The 21,880-nt window shown below is 41.6% G+C and overlaps 1 protein-coding gene across 1 annotated transcript in view; it reads right to left on the bottom strand.

Annotated features, from left to right (window-relative positions):
• LOC137320871 (versican core protein-like) overlaps positions 1-21,880 on the bottom strand; it is a 178,093-nt gene that overhangs the window by 14,327 nt on the left and 141,886 nt on the right. Inside the window, exons 12-13 of the mRNA XM_067982803.1 lie at positions 10,118-10,276; positions 4,205-4,287 (exon numbers count right to left, since the gene is read on the bottom strand). Of these exons, the coding sequence (XP_067838904.1) occupies positions 4,205-4,287; positions 10,118-10,276 (242 nt within the window). The remainder of the gene's footprint in view (positions 1-4,204; positions 4,288-10,117; positions 10,277-21,880) is intronic.

The following is a 21,880-nucleotide window of genomic DNA, read 5'->3' as shown; positions in this document are numbered from 1 at the left end:
TGTTTTTATGACAAGTCTGCCTACAATTATGACTGAACATGGCGCTTTGCAATAAAGGATTGATTTGTGTATAAAATGTAACATTTAAAGTATATGCTACACATTCTCTGACTGGTTCTTCAAACATTCAGAATATGAAGAACAAATATTACTATATAGAATTGTTGTGTGAAGTGTGGCTCACTTTTGCTATGTGGAAGTGCTTCAATTATTTTTTTTCTTTGATTCTTTTACTTTGTTATTTCTGACCTGAAAATGGAATTATTGCAGTGACTTAGAGGGTTCCCTTATTGTATGCAAGCTACAGCTGAGCTTTTTCAGCAATGCATTTCTGACAGGCTCCACCATGAGGAGCTGCCTACCAGCTTATGATTGCTGGAACCTACAGCCAGAGAACGTACACCATTTAGGTAATTTCCAATTTTCTATTAACTGCTAACTTATCAGGAGATAATTATTCCATGAAAAATGGATACTGTAGATTCATACATGCTGATAGCTGGTGTATCTCAAATATGTGTTGAAAACTGTTCAAGGTTACTGCTTGCCTGTAAATGTCACTTCCATCTAATTAAGATTTTATTGCAGTGATTTATTTACTGACAAATACACTTTTAACACAACCCAGGCTCCCAGCCATAACTGCCTGGTTGAAAAGGGCCTAAAATTAATATGTAGCTTGTTGATGAATGGACAGCATTTTAAGTGGCTATTCTCATCTGTCTGGGGAGTTTTTTTTTCCTAGATAGTTCAGTTCCTAGAACAGATAAATGAAAAACCGTAGTACACTGTGGGATGACAAACCTTATAGACCAAAAGCACCCGTGTGCAATCCGAGCGGTCTGTGCTGAGTTACCTGATTTCAGCCAGGCAGCAGTTGGACTGCTGGTTTAGGAAGGGTTCCCGTTTCTGGATGATGTCAGTGAACCCTGTTGGAAGGTGTGTGAGGTGAGCTCAGCTATGATGCCCTCACAGGTGAATAGTTTGCTGAAAAATGGCCACTTCAGCCAGATGCCATAGACCTGCTGGCACCCATGAAACAGATACCCACCTAGAGTCATTTCCTCGGAACACAGGAAAAGGGGAGGAAGATTGGAAGTTAAAAGAAAAACTGCTATTCTGGCCACTGGTGAAAGTTGAACTTCAGCAGATGTGTTATTCACAAAAGGTCCTTTCACCCTAGTTTGTTCGTTCCAGGGCCAAGTTTTTTTTTCAAATTTGTTGAGGAACACATAATTAATGCAACATCGACATCCTGTCACATTTAATGCATTTTTGCTAGCACATTCAATTGTCTGAGCCAATAGTTTAAGAAGAAGATAATGCTGTTTGATAAGGCCACGATATAATTGGGGAACTGATTGCTGAATGTGTGTTTATACAATTATAGTATCAAGGATCTGGCTATGAGAGAAAGTAGAGTTAACTAGGCCAGTGTTGTGCAAAGGCCTGGGCAACTCTAGCCTTCACATTTAATATTTACTAACTAATGTCATCAAAAGGTTATATTACTCCTCTGCTGGCTCAGCTGATAAAAGCACTACATGATGTGGTACTGAGCTGGACAGTTCCAAGGTCAGCTATTCTCACCTGGGCAGCAGTGGAGATATTACAAGTGGCAGGCTAAGCAGGGGTAAATCACCCAGAGTTCTGGCTCACTATACATGTAACCCCACCTCCACTAAAATAATTGGGTGTTGGGTAAGGGCAGGATGGGCGCCTCTGTAATGGCTAAATAGCCTGTCCATACTGTCTAGACTCCTAAGTGAAGAGTGGCCACAGGGAATTGGAGGGTTACTGACATCTATGGAACTGTTAGAAAGAACTTGCATTTCTATAGAACCTTTCACGACCTCAGGAGGTCCCAATGTGTCTTACAGCCAATTAAGTACTATTTTAAAGTGTAGTCAATACAAATTAGTGCCTTCAAGGAAAAAAGTGGAGAAAACTTGGAAAAAAAGTATTATTTTTGTTGTTCTCATATTAATATTAATTTATGATAATACCAGTGATGATAGGCTTTAGTTGTGAAGAGAGTCTAGAGAAACTGGGACTCTTTTCATTAGAACAGAGAAAGTCAAGAGGAGATCCTATAGATGTGTTCAAAATTATTTTGGTTTTTTTAACATAAATAGGGAAAAAACAATTTCCACTGATCAGTGAGTCAGTAACTAGAAGATATAAATTTAAGACCATAGCCCAAAAGAATGAAAAGAGCGGTTAAGGGAATTTTTGTTATGCAGAGGGTAGATAGGACCTGGACTGTTAGAAATAATGATGGAAACAGAAATAATATTAGCTTTTAAAATGGAAGTGGATACATATTTGAAAAAGAAAAATTTACAAGGGTCCTGTAAGATTCTATTCTACAATTTCTCTGTAACTCTCACAGCAGTGATTGTGGCACCAAATAATAAAAGGTTATTAAAAGAGTGAAAGAAGCTGTATTTCTATCAAAGGTTTTAACAGTTTTCAGCCAGTGTGAAACTAACTAAGTAATATAACTCAGATTAGAGGGACTCTTTATTAATTTTCCATACAGTCATCATTGCACAACGCTAAGACTGGCCAACCACACTAGACCAATTGTGCTGCATCAAAAGCAAACATACTATCAAGGAGGTTTTTTTTTCTGAACAAACTAACTCAGAACTTCTCCCACTAGGTTTAGTCTCAGTGAGTCAAACCTGTCACATATGCCAGTTCTGTGCAATGTCTAGGGAGTTTAGTCTCTCAACTTACACTTGCAATATTGGTGATCTAAACTACTTTACCACATGCAGAGGTGACTCACCTCGGCACAAAAGCTTAATTATATCAGCAACTGCTTCTGGAGCACATTGTGTGCCTCAGCAACAGGCCCTGGGAATGACTTAGTACAGAAAACCTAAAAATATCTCCGCCAGATTACCAACAGCCTTTGGCACAAAGTACTGAACCTTTCTTGGGTTGTATTCAGGAACAGGCTTGAAATGAAAGTAGCATTTTTACACTGAAATACCTTATATAGTCAAACAATGTTAATAATTCAAACATAGTGTGTAAAGTCACAGTCTTTTACATGGAAGTGCAAAGAATCTTTAAAGAAAAGAATTACGTTCTGAACATATGTCCATCAAATTTTTAATAATGGCAATCATTTGATGTTCCACCCTGTAATGGGAAGCCCTATTTTTTAGCAACATGTTAAAGTGTCAATGGTGGAGTTTCTTCTGGCTCTTCGTTACTCAGTAAAACTGTAACTCTTAATTTATATCTATTTTGGTATTGCTGATTCACAATCAAATTCTGGGATGAACAGCCATGAAGAATGGTATCCGAAGCATATATTATACGAAGAATGGTATTGATTCATTATGTTGCTGTACTATTCCCAATGATGCAGCTTTGCTATTAGGGTTGAGCATAAAGAATAGTCCAAACTGAGCCCTCCTAATTTAATTAAGAAAATTATTTTGGCCAATTTATTTTCAGATGGTATCCATCCTAGTGTCACTGTGCACATGTTATCGCTGCTGTGAGAATTCCTCACCCTTATAGCCTTTTCTTGTTTTTTAATCCTCGACAGTCTGGGAGGTGAAGGTAGAGACGGCCTCATGCTGGGTTCATGGCTGTCTGAGCCCACACACTTTTGTGAGAAAGTAGAGGCCCTCTTGCTGCATATATTTCTGACCAATTTCTGGTAATCTAGTGTATTATGTATCTGTGTTGGGAGGGGGTAGATGTTATTAGCAATACAGTGAGTATGTCTGCCTAAACCATTGCAGTCTAGTAGGCAGATGCATGGGATCTTACTTTTGCTTCTGTACCCAAACTGCTCTTTAGCAGTTTCATTTACACACAGTGTGTAGTCCACAAATTCAAATAATTAATATCCAAATTTCTGATCATACAAAGTAAAGTCCAAACCAGAGATTGCAATTTACATGAACTCTCTTGCTTAGTTAGAAATTACACTGTGTGATATTAACATACAAATGTTTTACATAGTCATAAGAAATTAGTTTGTGTGCTCTTTTACTGGCGGCGCTAACCCATCTGGTACAGTAGTGTAAATTGGCAGTGCAGTTTTCATAACAATGAAATGTAACAGTGGTATCACTTGTCTAGAAGCCTGTGGTTAGCCCACACTGCCTGTTCATGGATCCCTTAGGGCTTTCTCATCTGAGAGATATAAAAGTGAATGAATCTTTCAAAGACTAACCAGAGGGCTTCCATCAGTCCAACGGAAATCATGCTCAAACATCTTGTCATTTAGGCCAATCCATTGATAGTCCTGGCCAATACCTATGGGGCAGACAAAACAAGAAAGGATGTATTTAATAGCAATTCCATGTATGGCAATGATTAAACTAGGAAAATCAGGAAGTTTATATATATGAATTGTATTTCCTGTTCTGTAGATCTCAAATAGAAATCTAAACTACTGGATGTCTTTCATCTAATCTTTCTGGGTTTTCCATGTTAATACAACAGTGAATTTATTTCTTTGTAGTTTATTTTCTTACCACTTTTCTCCCCTCCTCCTCTCCTTAAGGTGAAAGCTCCTTGATAGTTATCACAATTGTGTTAGTTTGGTTACTCCACATTTCAGGCTATCAGGGCAGTGCTAGCTCTGTTATTCACATACTAGTTATCAGGCTGTGCTAGCTCTATCAATGACATACTGGTTATCAGGGCCGTGCTAGTTCTATTATTCATGTATTGGTTATCAGGACCGTGCTAGTTCTATTATTCACACACTGGTTATCAGGACCGTGCTAGTTCTATTATACACACACTGGTTATCAGGCTGTGCTAGTTCTATTATTCACGTACTGGTTATCAGGGCCGTGCTTGTTCTATTATTCACACACTGGTTATCAGGGCCGTGCTAGTTCTATTATACACACACTGGTTATCAGGCTGTGCTAGTTCTATTATTCATGTACTGGTTATCAGGACCGTGCTAGCTCTATTATTCACGTACTAGTTATCAGGACCGTGCTAGTTCTATTATTCACGTACTGGTTATCAGGGCCGTGCTGGTTCCATTATTCATGTACTGGTTATCAGGACCGTGCTGGTTCCATTATTCATGTACTGGTTATCAGGACCGTGCTAGTTCCATTATTCACATACTGGTTATCAGGACCGTGCTAGTTCTAATATTCATGTACTGGTTATCAGGACCGTGCTAGTTCTAATATTCATGTACTGGTTATCAGGACCGTGCTAGTTCTATTATTCACATACTAGTTAGTGCTAGTTCTATTATTCATGTACTGGTTATCAGGACCGTGCTAGTTCTATTATTCACGTACTGGTTATCAGGACCGTGCTAGTTCTATTATTCATGTACTGGTTATCAGGGCCGTGCTAGTTCTATTATTCACGTACTGGTTATCAGGACCGTGCTAGTTCTATTATTCACATACTAGTTAGTGCTAGTTCTATTATTCATGTACTGGTTATCAGGGCCGTGCTAGTTCTATTATTCACATACTAGTTATCAGGACCGTGCTAGTTCTAATATTCATGTACTGGTTATCAGGACCGTGCTAGTTCTATTATTCACATACTAGTTAGTGCTAGTTCTATTATTCATGTACTGGTTATCAGGGCCGTGCTAGTTCTATTATTCACATACTAGTTATCAGGACCGTGCTAGTTCTAATATTCATGTACTGGTTATCAGGACCGTGCTAGTTCTATTATTCACATACTAGTTAGTGCTAGTTCTATTATTCATGTACTGGTTATCAGGACCGTGCTAGTTCTATTATTCATGTACTGGTTATCAGGACCGTGCTAGTTCTATTATTCACGTACTGGTTATCAGGGCCGTGCTGGTTCCATTATTCATGTACTGGTTATCAGGGCCGTGCTAGTTCTATTATTCACGTACTGGTTATCAGGACCGTGCTAGTTCTAATATTCATGTACTGGTTATCAGGACCGTGCTAGTTCTAATATTCATGTACTGGTTATCAGGACCGTGCTAGTTCTATTATTCACATACTAGTTAGTGCTAGTTCTATTATTCATGTACTGGTTATCAGGACCGTGCTAGTTCTATTATTCATGTACTGGTTATCAGGACCGTGCTAGTTCTATTATTCACGTACTGGTTATCAGGACCGTGCTAGTTCTATTATTCACGTACTGGTTATCAGGACCGTGCTAGTTCTATTATTCACATACTAGTTAGTGCTAGTTCTATTATTCATGTACTGGTTATCAGGACCGTGCTAGTTCTATTATTCATGTACTGGTTATCAGGACCGTGCTAGTTCTATTATTCACGTACTGGTTATCAGGACCGTGCTAGTTCTATTATTCATGTACTGGTTATCAGGGCCGTGCTAGTTCTATTATTCACGTACTGGTTATCAGGGCCGTGCTAGTTCTATTATTCACGTACTGGTTATCTGGGACGTGCTAGTTCTATTATTCACGTACTGGTTATCAGGGCCGTGCTAGTTCTATTATTCACATACTAGTTATCAGGACCGTGCTAGTTCTATTATTCACGTACTGGTTATCAGGACCGTGCTAGTTCTATTATTCACGTACTGGTTATCAGGGCCGTGCTAGTTCTATTATTCACATACTAGTTATCAGGACCGTGCTAGTTCCATTATTCACGTACTGGTTATCAGGACCGTGCTAGTTCTATTATTCACGTACTAGTTATCAGGACCGTGCTAGTTCTATTATTCATGTACTGGTTATCAGGACCGTGCTAGTTCTATTATTCATGTACTGGTTATCAGGACCGTGCTGGTTCTATTATTCATGTACTGGTTATCAGGACCGTGCTAGTTCTATTATTCACGTACTGGTTATCAGGACCGTGCTGGTTCTATTATTCACGTACTGGTTATCAGGGCCGTGCTAGTTCTATTATTCATGTACTGGTTATCAGGACCGTGCTGGTTCTATTATTCACGTACTGGTTATCAGGACCGTGCTAGTTCTATTATTCATGTACTGGTTATCAGGACCGTGCTGGTTCTATTATTCATGTACTGGTTATCAGGACCATGCTAGTTCTATTATTCACGTACTGGTTATCAGGACCGTGCTGGTTCTATTATTCACGTACTGGTTATCAGGACCATGCTAGTTCTATTATTCACGTACTGGTTATCAGGACCGTGCTAGTTCTATTATTCATGTACTGGTTATCAGGACCGTGCTAGTTCTATTATTCATGTACTGGTTATCAGGACCGTGCTAGTTCTATTATTCATGTACTGGTTATCAGGACCGTGCTAGTTCTATTATTCATGTACTGGTTATCAGGACCGTGCTAGTTCTATTATTCATGTACTGGTTATCAGGACCGTGCTAGTTCTATTATTCCATTTTCACATCGTTCACCTGAGGAAGGAGGTAGCCTCCAAAAGCTTGTGAATTTAAAATAAAATTGTTGGACTATAACTTGGTGTTGTAAAATTGTTTACAATTGTCAACCCCAGTCCATCACCGGCATCTCCACATCTATTATTCACGTACTGGTTATCAGGGCCGTGCTGGTTCTATTATTCATGTACTGGTTATCAGGACTGTGCTAGTTCTATTATTTATGTACTGGTTATCAGGACTGTGCTAGTTCTATTATTTATGTACTGGTAATCAGGACTGTGCTAGTTCTATTATTTATGTGCTGGTTATCAGGACTGTGCTAGTTCTATTATTCATGTACTGGTTATCAGGGCCGTGCTAGTTCTATTATTCATGTACTGGTTATCAGGACTGTGCTAGCTCTATTATTTATGTACTGGTTATCAGGACTGTGCTAGTTCTATTATTTATGTACTGGTTATCAGGACTGTGCTAGTTCTATTATTCATGTACTGGTTATCAGGGCTGTGCTGGTTCTATTATTCACGTACTGGTTATCAGGGCCGTGCTAGTTCTATTATTCATGTACTGGTTATCAGGACTGTGCTAGTTCTATTATTTATGTACTGGTTATCAGGGCCGTGCTAGTTCTATTATTCATGTACTGGTTATCAGGACTGTGCTAGTTCTATTATTCATGTACTGGTTATCAGGGCCGTGCTGGTTCTATTATTCATGTACTGGTTATCAGGACTGTGCTAGCTCTATTATTCACGTACTGGTTACCAGGGCCATGCTAGCTCTATTATTCATGTACTGGTTATCAGGCTGTGCTAGTTCTATTATTCACATACTGGTTATCAGGCTGTGCTAGCTCTGTTATTCATGTACTGGTTATCAGGACCGTGCTAGATCTATTATTCATGTACTGGTTATCAGGACCGTGCTGGTTCTATTATTCACATACTGGTTATCAGGCTGTGCTAGTTCTATTATTCACGTATTGGTTATCAGGCTGTGCTAGTTCTATTATTCACGTATTGGTTATCAGGCTGTGCTAGCTCTATTATTCACATACTAGTTATCAGGGCCATGCTAGCTGTATTATTCACGTATTGGTTATCAGGCTGTGCTAGCTCTATTATTCACATACTAGTTATCAGGGCCATGCTAGCTGTATTATTCACGTACTGGTTATCAGGACCGTGCTAGTTCTATTATTCACATACTGGTTACCAGGGCCGTGCTAACTCTCAGATACTGGTTATGAGGCCATGCTAACTCTGTTATTCCACATATAAGTTACCAAGGCTGCAACTTATCTGCTATTTCACATCGTGGTTATCAGGACTACGTTAAAGTCTTAATGTATGAAGTGGCTTAGAGATTGTTAGATGTTCATTTTTTTTAAAAAGAATATATATTTGAGGAGTCCAGTCTACTCTTATTCACACTCCATATCATACTTCTGACTTTTGTCAACTGCAGGTATGGAACAAATGAAAATATATATCTTTGCTTGGGATCTGATTTTTAAAAAGTGGATGTAACACATCTGTACCTTACCTCACAGGTATATGGCACGTATCAACCCTAGTGACATACTACATACTACATCCACAAAAGATACATGTACTGGGAACTAAGATTGTTGAGAATTTTATGCCTGCATTAACCTATGCACTAAAATGTCTTTCAGTGGAATTTCAACCGCCTTGATATTGACAACGAAATACTAAAAGACTCAAAATCATGGACTGAATAATCACTCCAATAAAATGTATTCTGATCCATGGTCTCCTGGTGATTTGAGTCTCAGAACTGCTGACCACTCAGATGTGCTCACCTCAGTCAGTTTTGAGTTTTGTCAGATCTCCACTGGGCTGCCAGATGGAGCATGTGTGTAAGTGTGATGCTCCCTCTGAGGGAGTAAAGATCACTGACATGCTCCAGCTGGCCCTACTTCAATCACACCTCCTGCTGGCTGACAATGGAGCTGCATTGACAGCCGTCATGAGGAAGGCAATGACCCAGAACATTGCATCCATGCAGATGAGGGGGGGAGGTGTGCTGGCAAGCAACCTCTGAAAGAAGAAAACAGGAAGAAAATGTAATCTTTACAAAGCCAAACAGTTGTATCTGTAGGACAATCTTACATTGTATTTCCTCTCATCTTTTATTTGTACTTCCATATTTGAGCTTATCAAAACTCTTGGCTGTGGCCTTGAATCTATTTCCCTTTTGCATGGAAATCACAATAGATCTGTAACATTAAAAGTTGCTTATCGTTGCTCTCATTACTACTACAGAATAATATTACCTGGAAGAAAAAAACCCAATCTCTCTTAGGTAAAGAAAGAAAATGCTGAAAATGCCCAATAGGTTGGTTAGCATCTGAAAGAGAAAGGTCAGCATTTTGGATATGACGCTTCATCAGAATTGGCTCGAAACATTAACCTTTCTTTTTCTTTGATGTTAGATGATCTGCATTTCCAGCATTTTTCCTTTTTATTTCAGATTTTCAGTGTTTAAGAATTTTAGTTTTTTTTAATAGCCAATCTTCTATTATAAACAGTTGAGATCAGCTGAAGTGCAACAGCCAGATTTAATTGCTTCCATTACCCACACTAATGTCTGGGTACATGGATACATAAACCCACATTTATGTATTCACTCTTTGAGGACTCTGCAGTCAGGCCCATGCTAACTCTGTTATCGGATGAAAATACAATCAGTTCTGCTGTGCATATTCTTTTTGGAATCATTCCAGAATTGTCACGGTACATACGGTTCACGAAAAGTTGCTCCTCATGTGTGAGGATGCTGGACAAGTGAGCGCCCTGCAGGCGACATTCCTTCTCCGCGTCTTCCCAAGCCCGTCGGTGGCCAAAGTATTTGTAGCAGTGTCCTTGGAATTTGTGCCAGCCAAAATCGCAGGTCTCCGTATCTGACAATCAAATCAACAGACCCCTCAATCAACAGGACAATGCATTTCCAGACTTTTCCTATAACTCGATGCACAGCAAAAGCACATTTGCATTGTATGTAGGATAACATTTCAGAAGAAAGACACAAACCATCCAAGTACTGAAAGGGGATTTAAATAGTGAAATAAATTAATTCGGTTTCTTCAAATATCCCATAGTTCCATACAACAGCATTAAAACGTGATGAAAGAAACTCAATTTTCTGGCTGTGTCAGGAGAAATCTCATAAGTCCCTAAAGCCTTTTAGCATTCAAAGGAAAGGGCCAATGGAATAATGGTTGCTTTCAAAGGACAGTATGGCCCATTTCTGATCTACATCATAAAAAGCTTGCACAGCACAACAAATAATATTGCTTTGTTATTTAATCACAACAACTTTAACAAAAGCAGTTAAAATACTGATTTTAAGAAAAGCCAGTAAAATACCAAGCTTGAGATTACATAAAACACACTGGCCTTGAAATTATGCTGTGTGAACATTTGTGTATGAATACTTAACACATTAATATTCAACTCTTTACTCTGCTAATTTAACTGGGCTGCTAACCCGTTTATTTATTTATACGCTAATAATCGCATAATATAATTTCGAGGAGAGTGAGTTTTAGGACAAGACTGAAACAGCTGACTTAAAATGCAATGAGCTAAATCTTACTTATGAGGGATGTGTTAGTCTGAGTGCACTTCTTGTGCCTTGCAGTGCTTCAGGCAGTGTGAGTATTAGGTCATTGTCATCAATTTCTGTCACACATTTGCAGAGATACATCCAAACTGGGCCATCAACGGGGAAAATGGGCCCACACAGTGCAGCTCAAATGCAAATGTTATTTTATCTGCGACATGAAAAAAAAGGATGTTGGGGAGAAAACATCCATGTTGTCACTTTCAAATATTTATATGCAAGTTTATTTTCTTTTAAAATAATTTTTCAGGCAAACTCTTTCAAAAAAATGAATTGAGTTTGAAGGTTCACCTAATGACTCTATTGGCAGATCCAATCCTTGTGCAGTGCTGATTTATCTGATCTCAGCAGAGGTGGCATTAAGGGTACTACAGGTGTTCTCATTGTCTATTGGTAGGGACGGCAATATCTGCACAGTTCCTGTTATTGAACCCCACCCCGCTGGAAAGTACTTGTGCAGATGGGTTTCTGATGAGGAAAGGACTAGGCTCAGCGGTGATACCCTCTATGGTCATATATGCTGCCGAGACTCATCTGCCCAGGCTCGTGCATGAAAAATTATGCAGAAAAGGTACTGAGGATGCCTGGCACCTAAACACCAGAAGGAATCAATACATTCAGAAGAGGCATAAGAAAGAAAATTGGTAACAACTAAATGTAATTGAGTTTGTCAACACCCATAAGGTGTCTCCAGCTTTCTTTCAATAGAGATTAGATGTGATAAATCAAATAAAGAGGTAGAGTACAGCTCAGTTTATTTGTTTTGTGGCAGAATATGACTGTATTCTGAACTTCAACCTCCGAACACCAAAAGATAGGAAACAGTCCCTGTGACAACAAATCAATAACTAACACATCCCTCATAAGTAAGATTTAGCTCATTGCATTTTAAGTCAGCTGTTTCAGTCTTGTCCTAAAACTCACTCTCCTCGAAATTATATTATGCGATTATTAGCGTATAAATAAATAAATTCATTCTCAGGATGTGGGCATCACTGGCAAGGCCAGCATTTATTGCCCATCTCTAGTTGCCAGGTTTGATATAACTGAATGGCTTGCTAGCTCACATCAGACAACAGTTAAAAGTCAACTACGCACAACAGGCCATTGTGATAAAAAAAAAGCTCCTGACTTGAGAACTCTTTTGGGGTTAGACTGTTTTTCTTTCATTGCTATAATACCAGATAACACCTGTCCCTCAGTAACTAGCAGTTTACATACACACCAAAAACTTTGGGAGGGGAGGTGACATTCAACTGCTGGAATCCATTTACAAGGTGCCCAGCAGTAACAAAATGGCAGGGAAACAGCAGCCACCCATTGAAATGGGCAGCCAGCATTCCTTTCTGAAATGGTGGAAGGTCTACTTGCATTAATTCTTTAATTCGTTCATGGGATGTGGGCGTCACTGGCAAGGCCAGCATTTATTGCCCATCCCTAATTGCCCTTGAGAAGGTGGTGGTGAGCCGCCTTCTTGAACCGCTGCAGTCCTTGTGGTGAAGGTTCTCCCACAGTGCTGTTAGGAAGGGAGTTCCAGGATTTTGACCCAGCGACGATAAAGGAACGGCGATATATTTCCAAGTCAGGATGGTGAGTGACTTGGAGCGGAACACGCAGGTGGTGTTGTTCCCATGTACCTGCTGCCCTTGTCCTTCTAGGTGGTAGAGGTCGCCGGTTTGGGAGGTGCTGTCGAAGAAGCCTTGGCGAGTTGCTGCAGTGCATCCTGTAGATGTAACACACTGCAGCCATGGTGCGCCAGTGGTGAAGGGAGTAAATGTTTAGGGTGGTGGATGGGGTGCCAATCAAGCGGGCTGCTTTGTCCTGGATGGTGTCAAGCTTCTTGAGTGTTGTTGGAGCTGCACTCATCCAGGCAAGTGGAGAGTATTCCATCACACTCCTGACTTGTGCCTTGTAGATGGTGGAAAGGCTTTGGGAAGACGGGGTGAGTCACTCGCCACAGAATACCCAGCCTCTGACCTGCTCTTGTAGCCACAGTATTTATATGACTGGTCCAATTAAGTTTCTGGTCAATGGTGACCCCCAGGATGTTGATGGTGGGGGATTCGGTGATGCCGTTGAATGTCAAAGGGAAGTAGTTAGACTCTCTCTTGTTGGAGATGATCATTGCTTGGCACTTGTCTGGAGTGAATCTTACTTGCCACTTATGAGCCCAAGCCTGGATGTTGTCCGGGTCTTGCTGCATGTGGGCATGGACTGCTTCATTGTCTAAGGGGTTGCAAATGGATCTGAACACTGTGAAATTATCAGCGAACATCACTATTTCTGACCTAATGATGGAGGGAAGGTCATTGATGAAGCAGCTGATGATGGTTGGGCCTAGGACACTGCCCTGAGGAACTCCTGCAGCAATGTCCTGGCCTCCAACAACCACTACCATCTTCCTTTGTGCTAGGTATGACTCCAGCCACTGGAGAGTTTCCTATTGACTTCAATTTTACTAGGGATCCTTGGTGCCACACTCGGTCAAATACTGCCTTGATGTCAAGGACAGTCACTCTCACCTCACCTCTGGAATTCAGTTTTTTTGTCCATGTTTGGACCAAGGCTGTAATGAGGTCTGGAGTCGAGTGGTCCTGGCGGAACCCAAACTGAGCATCAGTGAGCAGGTTATTGGTGAGTAAGTACTGCTTGATAGCACTGTCGACGACACCTTCCATCACTTTGCTGATGATTGAGAGTAGACTGATGGGGCGGTAGTTGGCTGGATTGGATTTGTCCTGCTTTTTGTGGACAGGACATACCTGGGCAATTTTCCACATTGTCGGGTAGATACCAGTGTTATAGCTGTACTTGAACAGTTTGGCTAGAGGCACGGGCAGTTCAGGAGCACAAGTCTTCAGCACTACAGCTAGAATGTTGTCGGGGCTCATAGTCTTTGCTGTATCCAGTGCACTCAGCCGTTTCTTGATATCACGTGCAGTGAATCGAATTGGCTGAAAACTGGCTTCTGTGATGGTGGGGATATCGGGAGGAGGCCGAGATGGATCATCTACTCGGCACTTCTGGCTGAAGATAGTTGCAAACACTTCAGCCTCGTCTTTTGCGCTCATGTGTTGGACTCTGCCATCATTGGGGATGGGGATGTTCACGGAGCCTCCTCCTCCCGTTAGGTATTTAATTGTCCACCACTATTCACGACAGAATGTGACAGGACTGCAGAGCTTTGATCTGATCCGTTGGTTGTGGAATCGCTTAGCTCTGTCTATAGCCTGTTGTTTCCGTTGTTTAGCATGCATGTAGTCCTGAGTTGTAGCTTCACCAGGTTGGCACCTCATTTTTAGGTACGCATGGTGCCACTACTGGCATGCTCTTCTACACTCCTCATTGAACCAGGGTTGATCCCCTGGCTTGTTGGTAATGGTAGAGTGAGGAATGTGCCGGGCCATGAGGTTACAGATTGTGCTGGAATACAATTCTGCTGCTGCTGATGGCCCACAGTGCCTCATGGATGCCCATGCATATGAAAATCAGGGTCCTACACTGATTGTAGGATCTTGTTTGCAACTTTCAAGTACAAATGGACGGAGCATGGGCCGAGCAATCTCTGCCCATTTGTGCCAGGTGATGAGTGGCCTAACCAGCACACCTTAAAAGGGATCACTGGTGGAGGCTGCTCCGAAAAAGCCTGTAACATGTTTTGGGGTCATTTTTGTGGCACCAACAGGAGCAGGAATGTTCTACCTGGCCCCATAAAAACACTGCAGCCCACTGAGAGCCAGCTGGGTAGGCTCCCCTCCCCCAGAGACGCCTCCCTCTCTGGCTCGGCTCACTCGTGGAGCTGCTGAATTTCAGCCCCTCCCCCAATTCGTCAGGCTGCCTTCTAGTGCTCATTGAGTGGCGGGCAGCTTGCTGACTGTATTCTAATAAGGCCCGAATCTGAAAATGGTTCAGACCCTGGTTAGACCGCACCTGGAGTACTGTGAGCAGTTCTGGGCACCGCACCTTCGGAAGGACATATTGGCCTTGGAGGGAGTGCAGCGTAGGTTTACTTGAATGATACCCGGACTTCAAGGGTTAAGTTATGAGGAGAGTATTCTCTGGAGTTTCAAAGGTTAAGGGGTGATCTGATCGAAGTTTATAAGATATTAAGGGGAACGGATAGGGTGGATAGAGAGAAACTATTTCCGCTGGTTGGGGATTCCAGGAGCAGGGGGCACAGTCTAAAAATTAGAACCAGACCTTTCAGGAGTAGAAAACATTTCTACACACAAAGGGTGGTAGAAGTTTGGAACTCTCTTCCGCATACGGCAATTGATACTAGCTCAATTGCTAAATTTAAATCTGAGATTGATAGCTTTTTGGCAATCAAAGGTATTAAGGGATATGGGCCAAAGGCGGGTATATGGAGTTAGATCACAGATCAGCCCTGATCTTATCAAATGGCGGAGCAGGCACGAGGGGCTGAATGGCCTACTCCTGTTCCTATGTTCCCTCCCACTGAAGGGTTCGGGAGGACGCAGTAGACGCACCGTCAACTTCCCACCCATTTTGAGTTTATGTTTAATATCACCCTCTGGATTCCTTAGCTATAATCCTACCAATGTGAGTGGAGATATTACTGATACTAGCTTAAAGTCAATTCAAAAGAGAGTTTTACTGTTCCAATAATGTTTCCATGTGATTTTATTTTGAATGAATTTTAAAATGTTAACTCTGTGGGACAGGGTTATTTAATATGAGTCTATCACAGGTTAATGTCTTTATTGCAATGTAATTTAGCTCTATTTCTCTGTTGGCTGTATTCAACACGCTTCATAATACTCTCTCCCCGACGGAAATGGTCTGATTACATGTCAGAGCAGTTGAATGATTGCGTCTTTTTGGAAATGAACTGCCAGCGTTGTGCACAGACTGGACATTGTGGGGCAGATTTTCAACTTGCCGCCCGGGTGTAAAACTGGTGTTCTGGGTCAGTGGTCTGTTTCTGTAACCGGCGCCCGATCCAGTTCACCCCCATCCCCCTGCACAACTGCATAAAATTTTTAATTCATCTAATATTCCAACAGCAGTTAGCAAAATGGTTGTTGTCAAATTAATTTAATGTGAATCTGTAAAATCACTTCCAGGACCATGATCAAAAGGTGCTTAAAAATGGGAAGCTTTTTTAACGAAATAATAAACTTTGACACAGATTTAATTTTAAAGCTTTGTTCCCGCTGATAAAATGTTCCGTCAGTTTTCCCTCAAAGGCCAAGGATTCCTAATTTCCATGAGATCCTGATTTTATGCATATTGCTTTCATAGAAGAACATTTTAGGAACAATTTTCTGCTGCCTGAATGAAATATTTCCCAATGTGTTTGAGACTGCCTCGTTCTTTTATCTCCAAAGCACAAAGTAATTCCTAAGAACAGAGCATTCTCCCCTCCCCTTCCCCAACGGAGGTTTCAGATTTATTGCCTGAGCCCGTTTAGGGACCTCTTCATCATCTCACAGGAAGGAAGTGGAGTGTAACAGTAAAGCCTGTGGTAACTCTGAGAAACCATAAGCCATGTCTAAAGAGGGCAGGCTACCAACTACGCACTGGGGAAGAGAGGCAGGCTAAATGTGTCTGCGGTAAATGTTAGAAACTTTTTAGGATATGCCGTTCTTTTTTTTTAAATGAAAAATAAATAGATACGGACAGAAATTAAAACATTGTGGGAAGAGTTTTGGGAATGTAATGTCATCCAGAACAAATGCAGCTCAAAGATTAAACTCATATCCCTTTAGTGCTATGTTTATCAAAACTGCAAATCCGTTTATAAGGAATGGGTTTACAATTTTGTTACACAGAGGAATTCATCCCTGATGTTATTTATATATTAATGCAAATGTCATCCTAACCTTATTGCCATTCTTTTTAAGGTTACTGAATATAGTGCTTTCACAACAAAAATCAATCTTTCCAACACCTGGAACTTCCCTGGTTTTTGAATAAAACTGATGTTTTGCTGTTGGAGTGCTAATTTTGGCTCAGAATTTGCTGTAGAAGGGCAACGATGGCATCCACCGTTAGTTAGACTTGCCCTCGCCCGTTTAATCGTGATGATATTTTGCTGGAAGTGGGAGATGGAAATGGCGTGGTGCCCTCTACAGGGCATCTGGGATCTGAGTGAACAGAGCAAGTAACTGGGGACCTCCCTAACTAATCAGATTGAAGAATTGAAATTACCAGCGCATGGACTGAGGAGGAAGTGTAAATTGGAGTGGGTGAATTCAATGTCAAATCAGGTACAGAAAGAGAAAAGAAAGATTGAGGGAAAGAAAGATTGGATTAAGAGAGAGAGAAAAAAGACAGAAAGGAAAAGTTAAAAAAAACTTTTTAAAAAATTGTAATTGTTTTTTAAATCTCCAACAATTAAAACCTGAAGGAATGAGGCTCCACACTTATAATGGTTAATTTTCAGTGCCAGAGACATTGACTGGCAGTAATTAACACTTATTGCATTATTAAAAAGGTATTTAGACTTGAAATGACTTGACTTAACTTTCTGTGGCGAGTTTAGTTCGTATCTACCGTGCAAATACAGCAACTTCACGCCGTTCAATGCATTTTAATGGTGAGGCAGACAGCGAGATGCCGTTTTCGTGAAGATAATGGCGGAGCAACATATCTCAGACAGCAACTTTTGGATTCTATGTTTAACCATGCATTTGCCCTCGCCTGAAGTTCCTGTAACATTTGCGCATAAATATCGGCGAACACATCAGCCTCATGGTTATTTTAACAGCAAATTCTGGCCCATTATCCTTGTACTAACAAACAGGTTTATTTTGGCTTGAAATTGGCCAGAACCCAGCGCCTATTTTTCACATTTTGAGGGCCAGTGAAAACAAGATACCTCATAGTAGTTCTGTTTCAGACATATGTGAATGTTTGCCAGTATTTACTCTTTGTTTCTTGCTAATTTCCACCCCTCTTCTCCTGAAGGTGTTGAATCCTTGCTGGGATACAGTTCCACCAATGCCTCATCCAAGTGACCATGATTCATGAGTGACCTCTAGCTAAGCTGTTCCAGTACAGCTACAATACTGGCATCGACCCGACAATGTGGAAAATTGCCCAGGTATGTTCTATCCACAAAAAGCAAGACAAATCCAATCCGGCCAATTACCGCCCCATCAGTCTACTCTCAATCAGCAGCAAAGTGATGGAAGGTGTCGTCGACAGTGCCATCAAGCGGCACTTACTCACCAATAACCTGCTCACTGATGCTCAGTTTGGGTTCCGCCAGGACCACTCGGCTCCAGACTCATTACAGCCTTAGTCCAAACATGGACAAAAGAACTGAATTCCAGAGGTGCGGTGAGAGTGACTGCCCTTGACATCAAGGCAGCATTTGACCGAGTGTGGCACCAAGGAGCCCTAGTAAAATTGAAGTCAATGGGAATCAGGGGGAAAACTCTCCAATGGTTGGAGTCATACCTAGCACAAAGGAAGATGGCTGTTGGAGGCCAATCATCTCAGCCCCAGGACATTGTTGCAGGAGTTCCTCAGGGCAGTGTCCTAGGCCCAACTATCTTCAGCTGCTTCATCAATGACCTTCCCTCCATCATAAGGTCAGAAATGGGGATGTTTGCTGATGATTGCACAGTGTTCAGTTCCATTCGCAACCCCTCAGATAATGAAGTAGACCGTGCCCGCATGCAGCAAGACCTGGACAACATCCAGGCTTGGGCTGATAAGTGGCAAGTAACATTCGTGCCAGGCAAGTACCAGGCAATGACCATCTCCAACAAGAGAGAGTCTAACCACCTCCCTTTGACATTCAGCGGCATTACCATTGCTGAAACCCCCACCATCAACATCCTGGGGGTCACCATTGACCAGAAACTTAACTGGACCAGCCACATAAATACTGTGGCTACAAGAGGCTGGGTATTCTGTGGCAAGTGACTCACCTGCTGACTCCCCAAAGCCTTTCTACCATCTACAAGGCACAAGTCAGGGGTGTGATAGAATACTCTCCACTTGCCTGGATGAGTGCTGCTTCAACAACACTCAAGAAGCTCGACACCATCCAGGACAAAGCAGCCTGCTTGATTGGCACCCCATCCACCATTCACTCCCTTCACCACCGGCACTGCTGTGTTCCATCTACATGATGAACTGCAGCAACTCGCCAAGGCTTCTTCAGCAGCACCTCCCAAACCCGCGACCTCTACCACTAGAAGGACAAGGGCAGCAGGCACATGGGAACAACACAACCTGCACATTCCCCTCCAAGTCACACACCATCCCGACTTGGAAATATATCGCTGTTCCTTCATCGTCGCTGGGTCAAAATCCTGGAACTCCCTACCTAACAGCACTGTGGGAGAACCTTCACCACACGGACTGCATCAGTTCAAGGCAGCAGCTCACCACCTCCTTCTCAAGGGCAATTAGGGATGGGCAATAAATGCTGGCCTTCCCAGTGACGCCCACATCCCATGAACAAATAAAAAAAAAACCCTTGATATTTGAGGAGCCGATTTTCCAATCAGGCCTTCAATTGGGTTTTAGTCGAACGGTGTTATTACAACCCACCTGACCATTTGTGTGCTGACCCCAGCCTTGTTTTGTGGGGTCAGGTTAATTTACATAATGTTTCTGGTCCGTTTTTTGCCTGACATTGGGAGCTATATATATATAATACACAATTTCTAACATGCACACATACATAGTGTGTGTACAGAGATATTTTTGAAAAAGAATACGAGTACAAGTACTTAGTGGCACTGGATACTAGTTAAACTCCACTCAATAATTGGGCCAGATTTAGTAGTGCAAAGGCAGGGAGTCAGTACATGGTCTCCTTGTCATAGCCTTGATCCATACATGGACATAAGAGCTAAATGCAAAAGCAGAGGTGAGAGTAATTGCTCACAGAATCAAGCATTTGACCAGTGAGCTCTAGCAAGTCTGAGTTCAGTGGGGGTCAATGGGAAAACCCTCCAGTGGCTGGAGTTATTTGTTAATCGCAAGAAGAGGGTTATAATTGTTGGAGGCCAATCGTCGCAGCCACAGGACATCACTGAAGAGTTCCTCAAGGCAGTGTTCTTGGCCCCACCATCTTCAACTGCTTCATCAATGGTCTTCCATCCATCATGAAGAGTATGGCCGTTAGCCAATGACTCTACAGTGTTCATCTCCATTTACAACTCTTCTGATAATGAAGTAGCCCATGCCAGCCTGTAGCGGACCTGGACAACATCCAAGCTTGGGCTGATAAGTGGCAGATAACATTTACACCACATAAATGCCAGGTTATGACCATATCCAAGAAGAAAAGCCCAATCTTCTCTGCCTGACAGGTGTTTAATGGAATACCCCCCACTCACCTTGATGGATGCAGCCACAGGAACACTCAAGAAGTTCGACATCATCCAGGGCAATGCAGTCCACTTGATTGGTGCCCCTGCCACTGAATGTAATATCCACCCCCTACACACTGTGGTTACAGTATGTACTATCTACAGCATGCACTGCATCAACTCACCAAGCTTTCTTGGACAGCATCTCCCGTTCTTGTGACCTCTACCACCGAGAAGGACAAGAGCAGCAACATCATGGGAACACAAATGCTCCCCAAGTCACGCACTATCCTGATGTGGACCTATGTCACTGTTCCTTCATCATCTCTGGGTCAAAATCCTGGAATTCCTTACCTAACATCACGGAAGCCCCATCACCACATGGGCTGCGGGAGGTCAAGAAGAAAGCTCATCACCATTTTCTGAAGACAACTAGGGACAGGCAATAAATGTGGCCTTGCCAGCATTGTCCACATCCCAAAAACAACATTTTTAAAAAGTGACCTAAACAAGCAGCATAGAAACAAACTAAAGATCATCAGCAACATCTGATGACATGTTAGCAGCATCAACAGGCACACTGCCAAGTGGTACATTTTGTACATCTCTGCCCTAATTGCTGCAACATGCATGTCAGTCATTCTTACTATCTGCAATCTTGAACAGAGGTTTAGGAACATAGGAATTGCTAGTCGAAAAAAGACCAAGGTCCATCTGGTTTGCCTTCTACCATCCTGGTAGTCGCATACTACAATGACAAAGGAGTTGTTGACTAGTCATAGCAATCAATCTCTATCAATTAGTCTATAACAGACCCAGAAATGACACGAGGAAAACCGGAGTGGTGGAGAGCTTTGGAAACTGTAGGTCCAAAGTCACCTTTTTCAAAATATTATTTTCTGAAAGAAATGTATCTAATTTGCATTTGAATGAATCAATACCAACTACTTCCACCGTCTCCCTAGGGAGTCTGTTCCATAGATTGAATGCTCGCTCACTGAAATATTTTCCGCAGATTTCAATAAAATGGGTGATTCTTTAGGAAGCAGTTTCATATTTGGCACAACATTCATTATTCAGTTCTTCATTTTTAAACATAAAGTGGACTGATTGATAGGGATAATTACTTTTATCAAAAATAGCAAATTATTAATTTATTAGGGTAGAGTGACCAGTACATCCAGGTTAGTTTTATAGGATTTTTAAAATTACAAAGAGCTGTGTGCTTAAATAGGCAGAAATTTCTTCTCTTCAAACATTAAACAGATGTCTGACTTTACAACATCGCCCAAGACTTTTCACTGGGATTTGAAAACCTCCCCCATTGCAAAGTGGAAGAGCAGCAGAATATTTAACGAGGCAAACTTTGCTAAGTTTTACCCATTTGGCTCGATTCACTATCAGAAAAAGATGTAAAGGAACCCATCTTTACATACCAGAATAAGAGAAGTTCTCATTTTTTGAAGAAAGTGAGATGCAGCTGTGAGAAAGCGTTTGCTTAATCAAGATGTCAGTTTGTTGGCAGTGGGTCCTAAGCATGCAGCTGTATTGTTAATGCAAGTTAGTGTGATTTGATGCTCCGT

The sequence above is a fragment of the Heptranchias perlo genome, chromosome 4 (assembly GCF_035084215.1).
Source record: "Heptranchias perlo isolate sHepPer1 chromosome 4, sHepPer1.hap1, whole genome shotgun sequence".
Classification (NCBI taxonomy): Eukaryota; Metazoa; Chordata; class Chondrichthyes; order Hexanchiformes; family Hexanchidae; genus Heptranchias; species Heptranchias perlo.
Note: the sequence above shows the minus strand (reverse complement) of the source record. Positions and strands in the feature narration are given on the sequence as shown.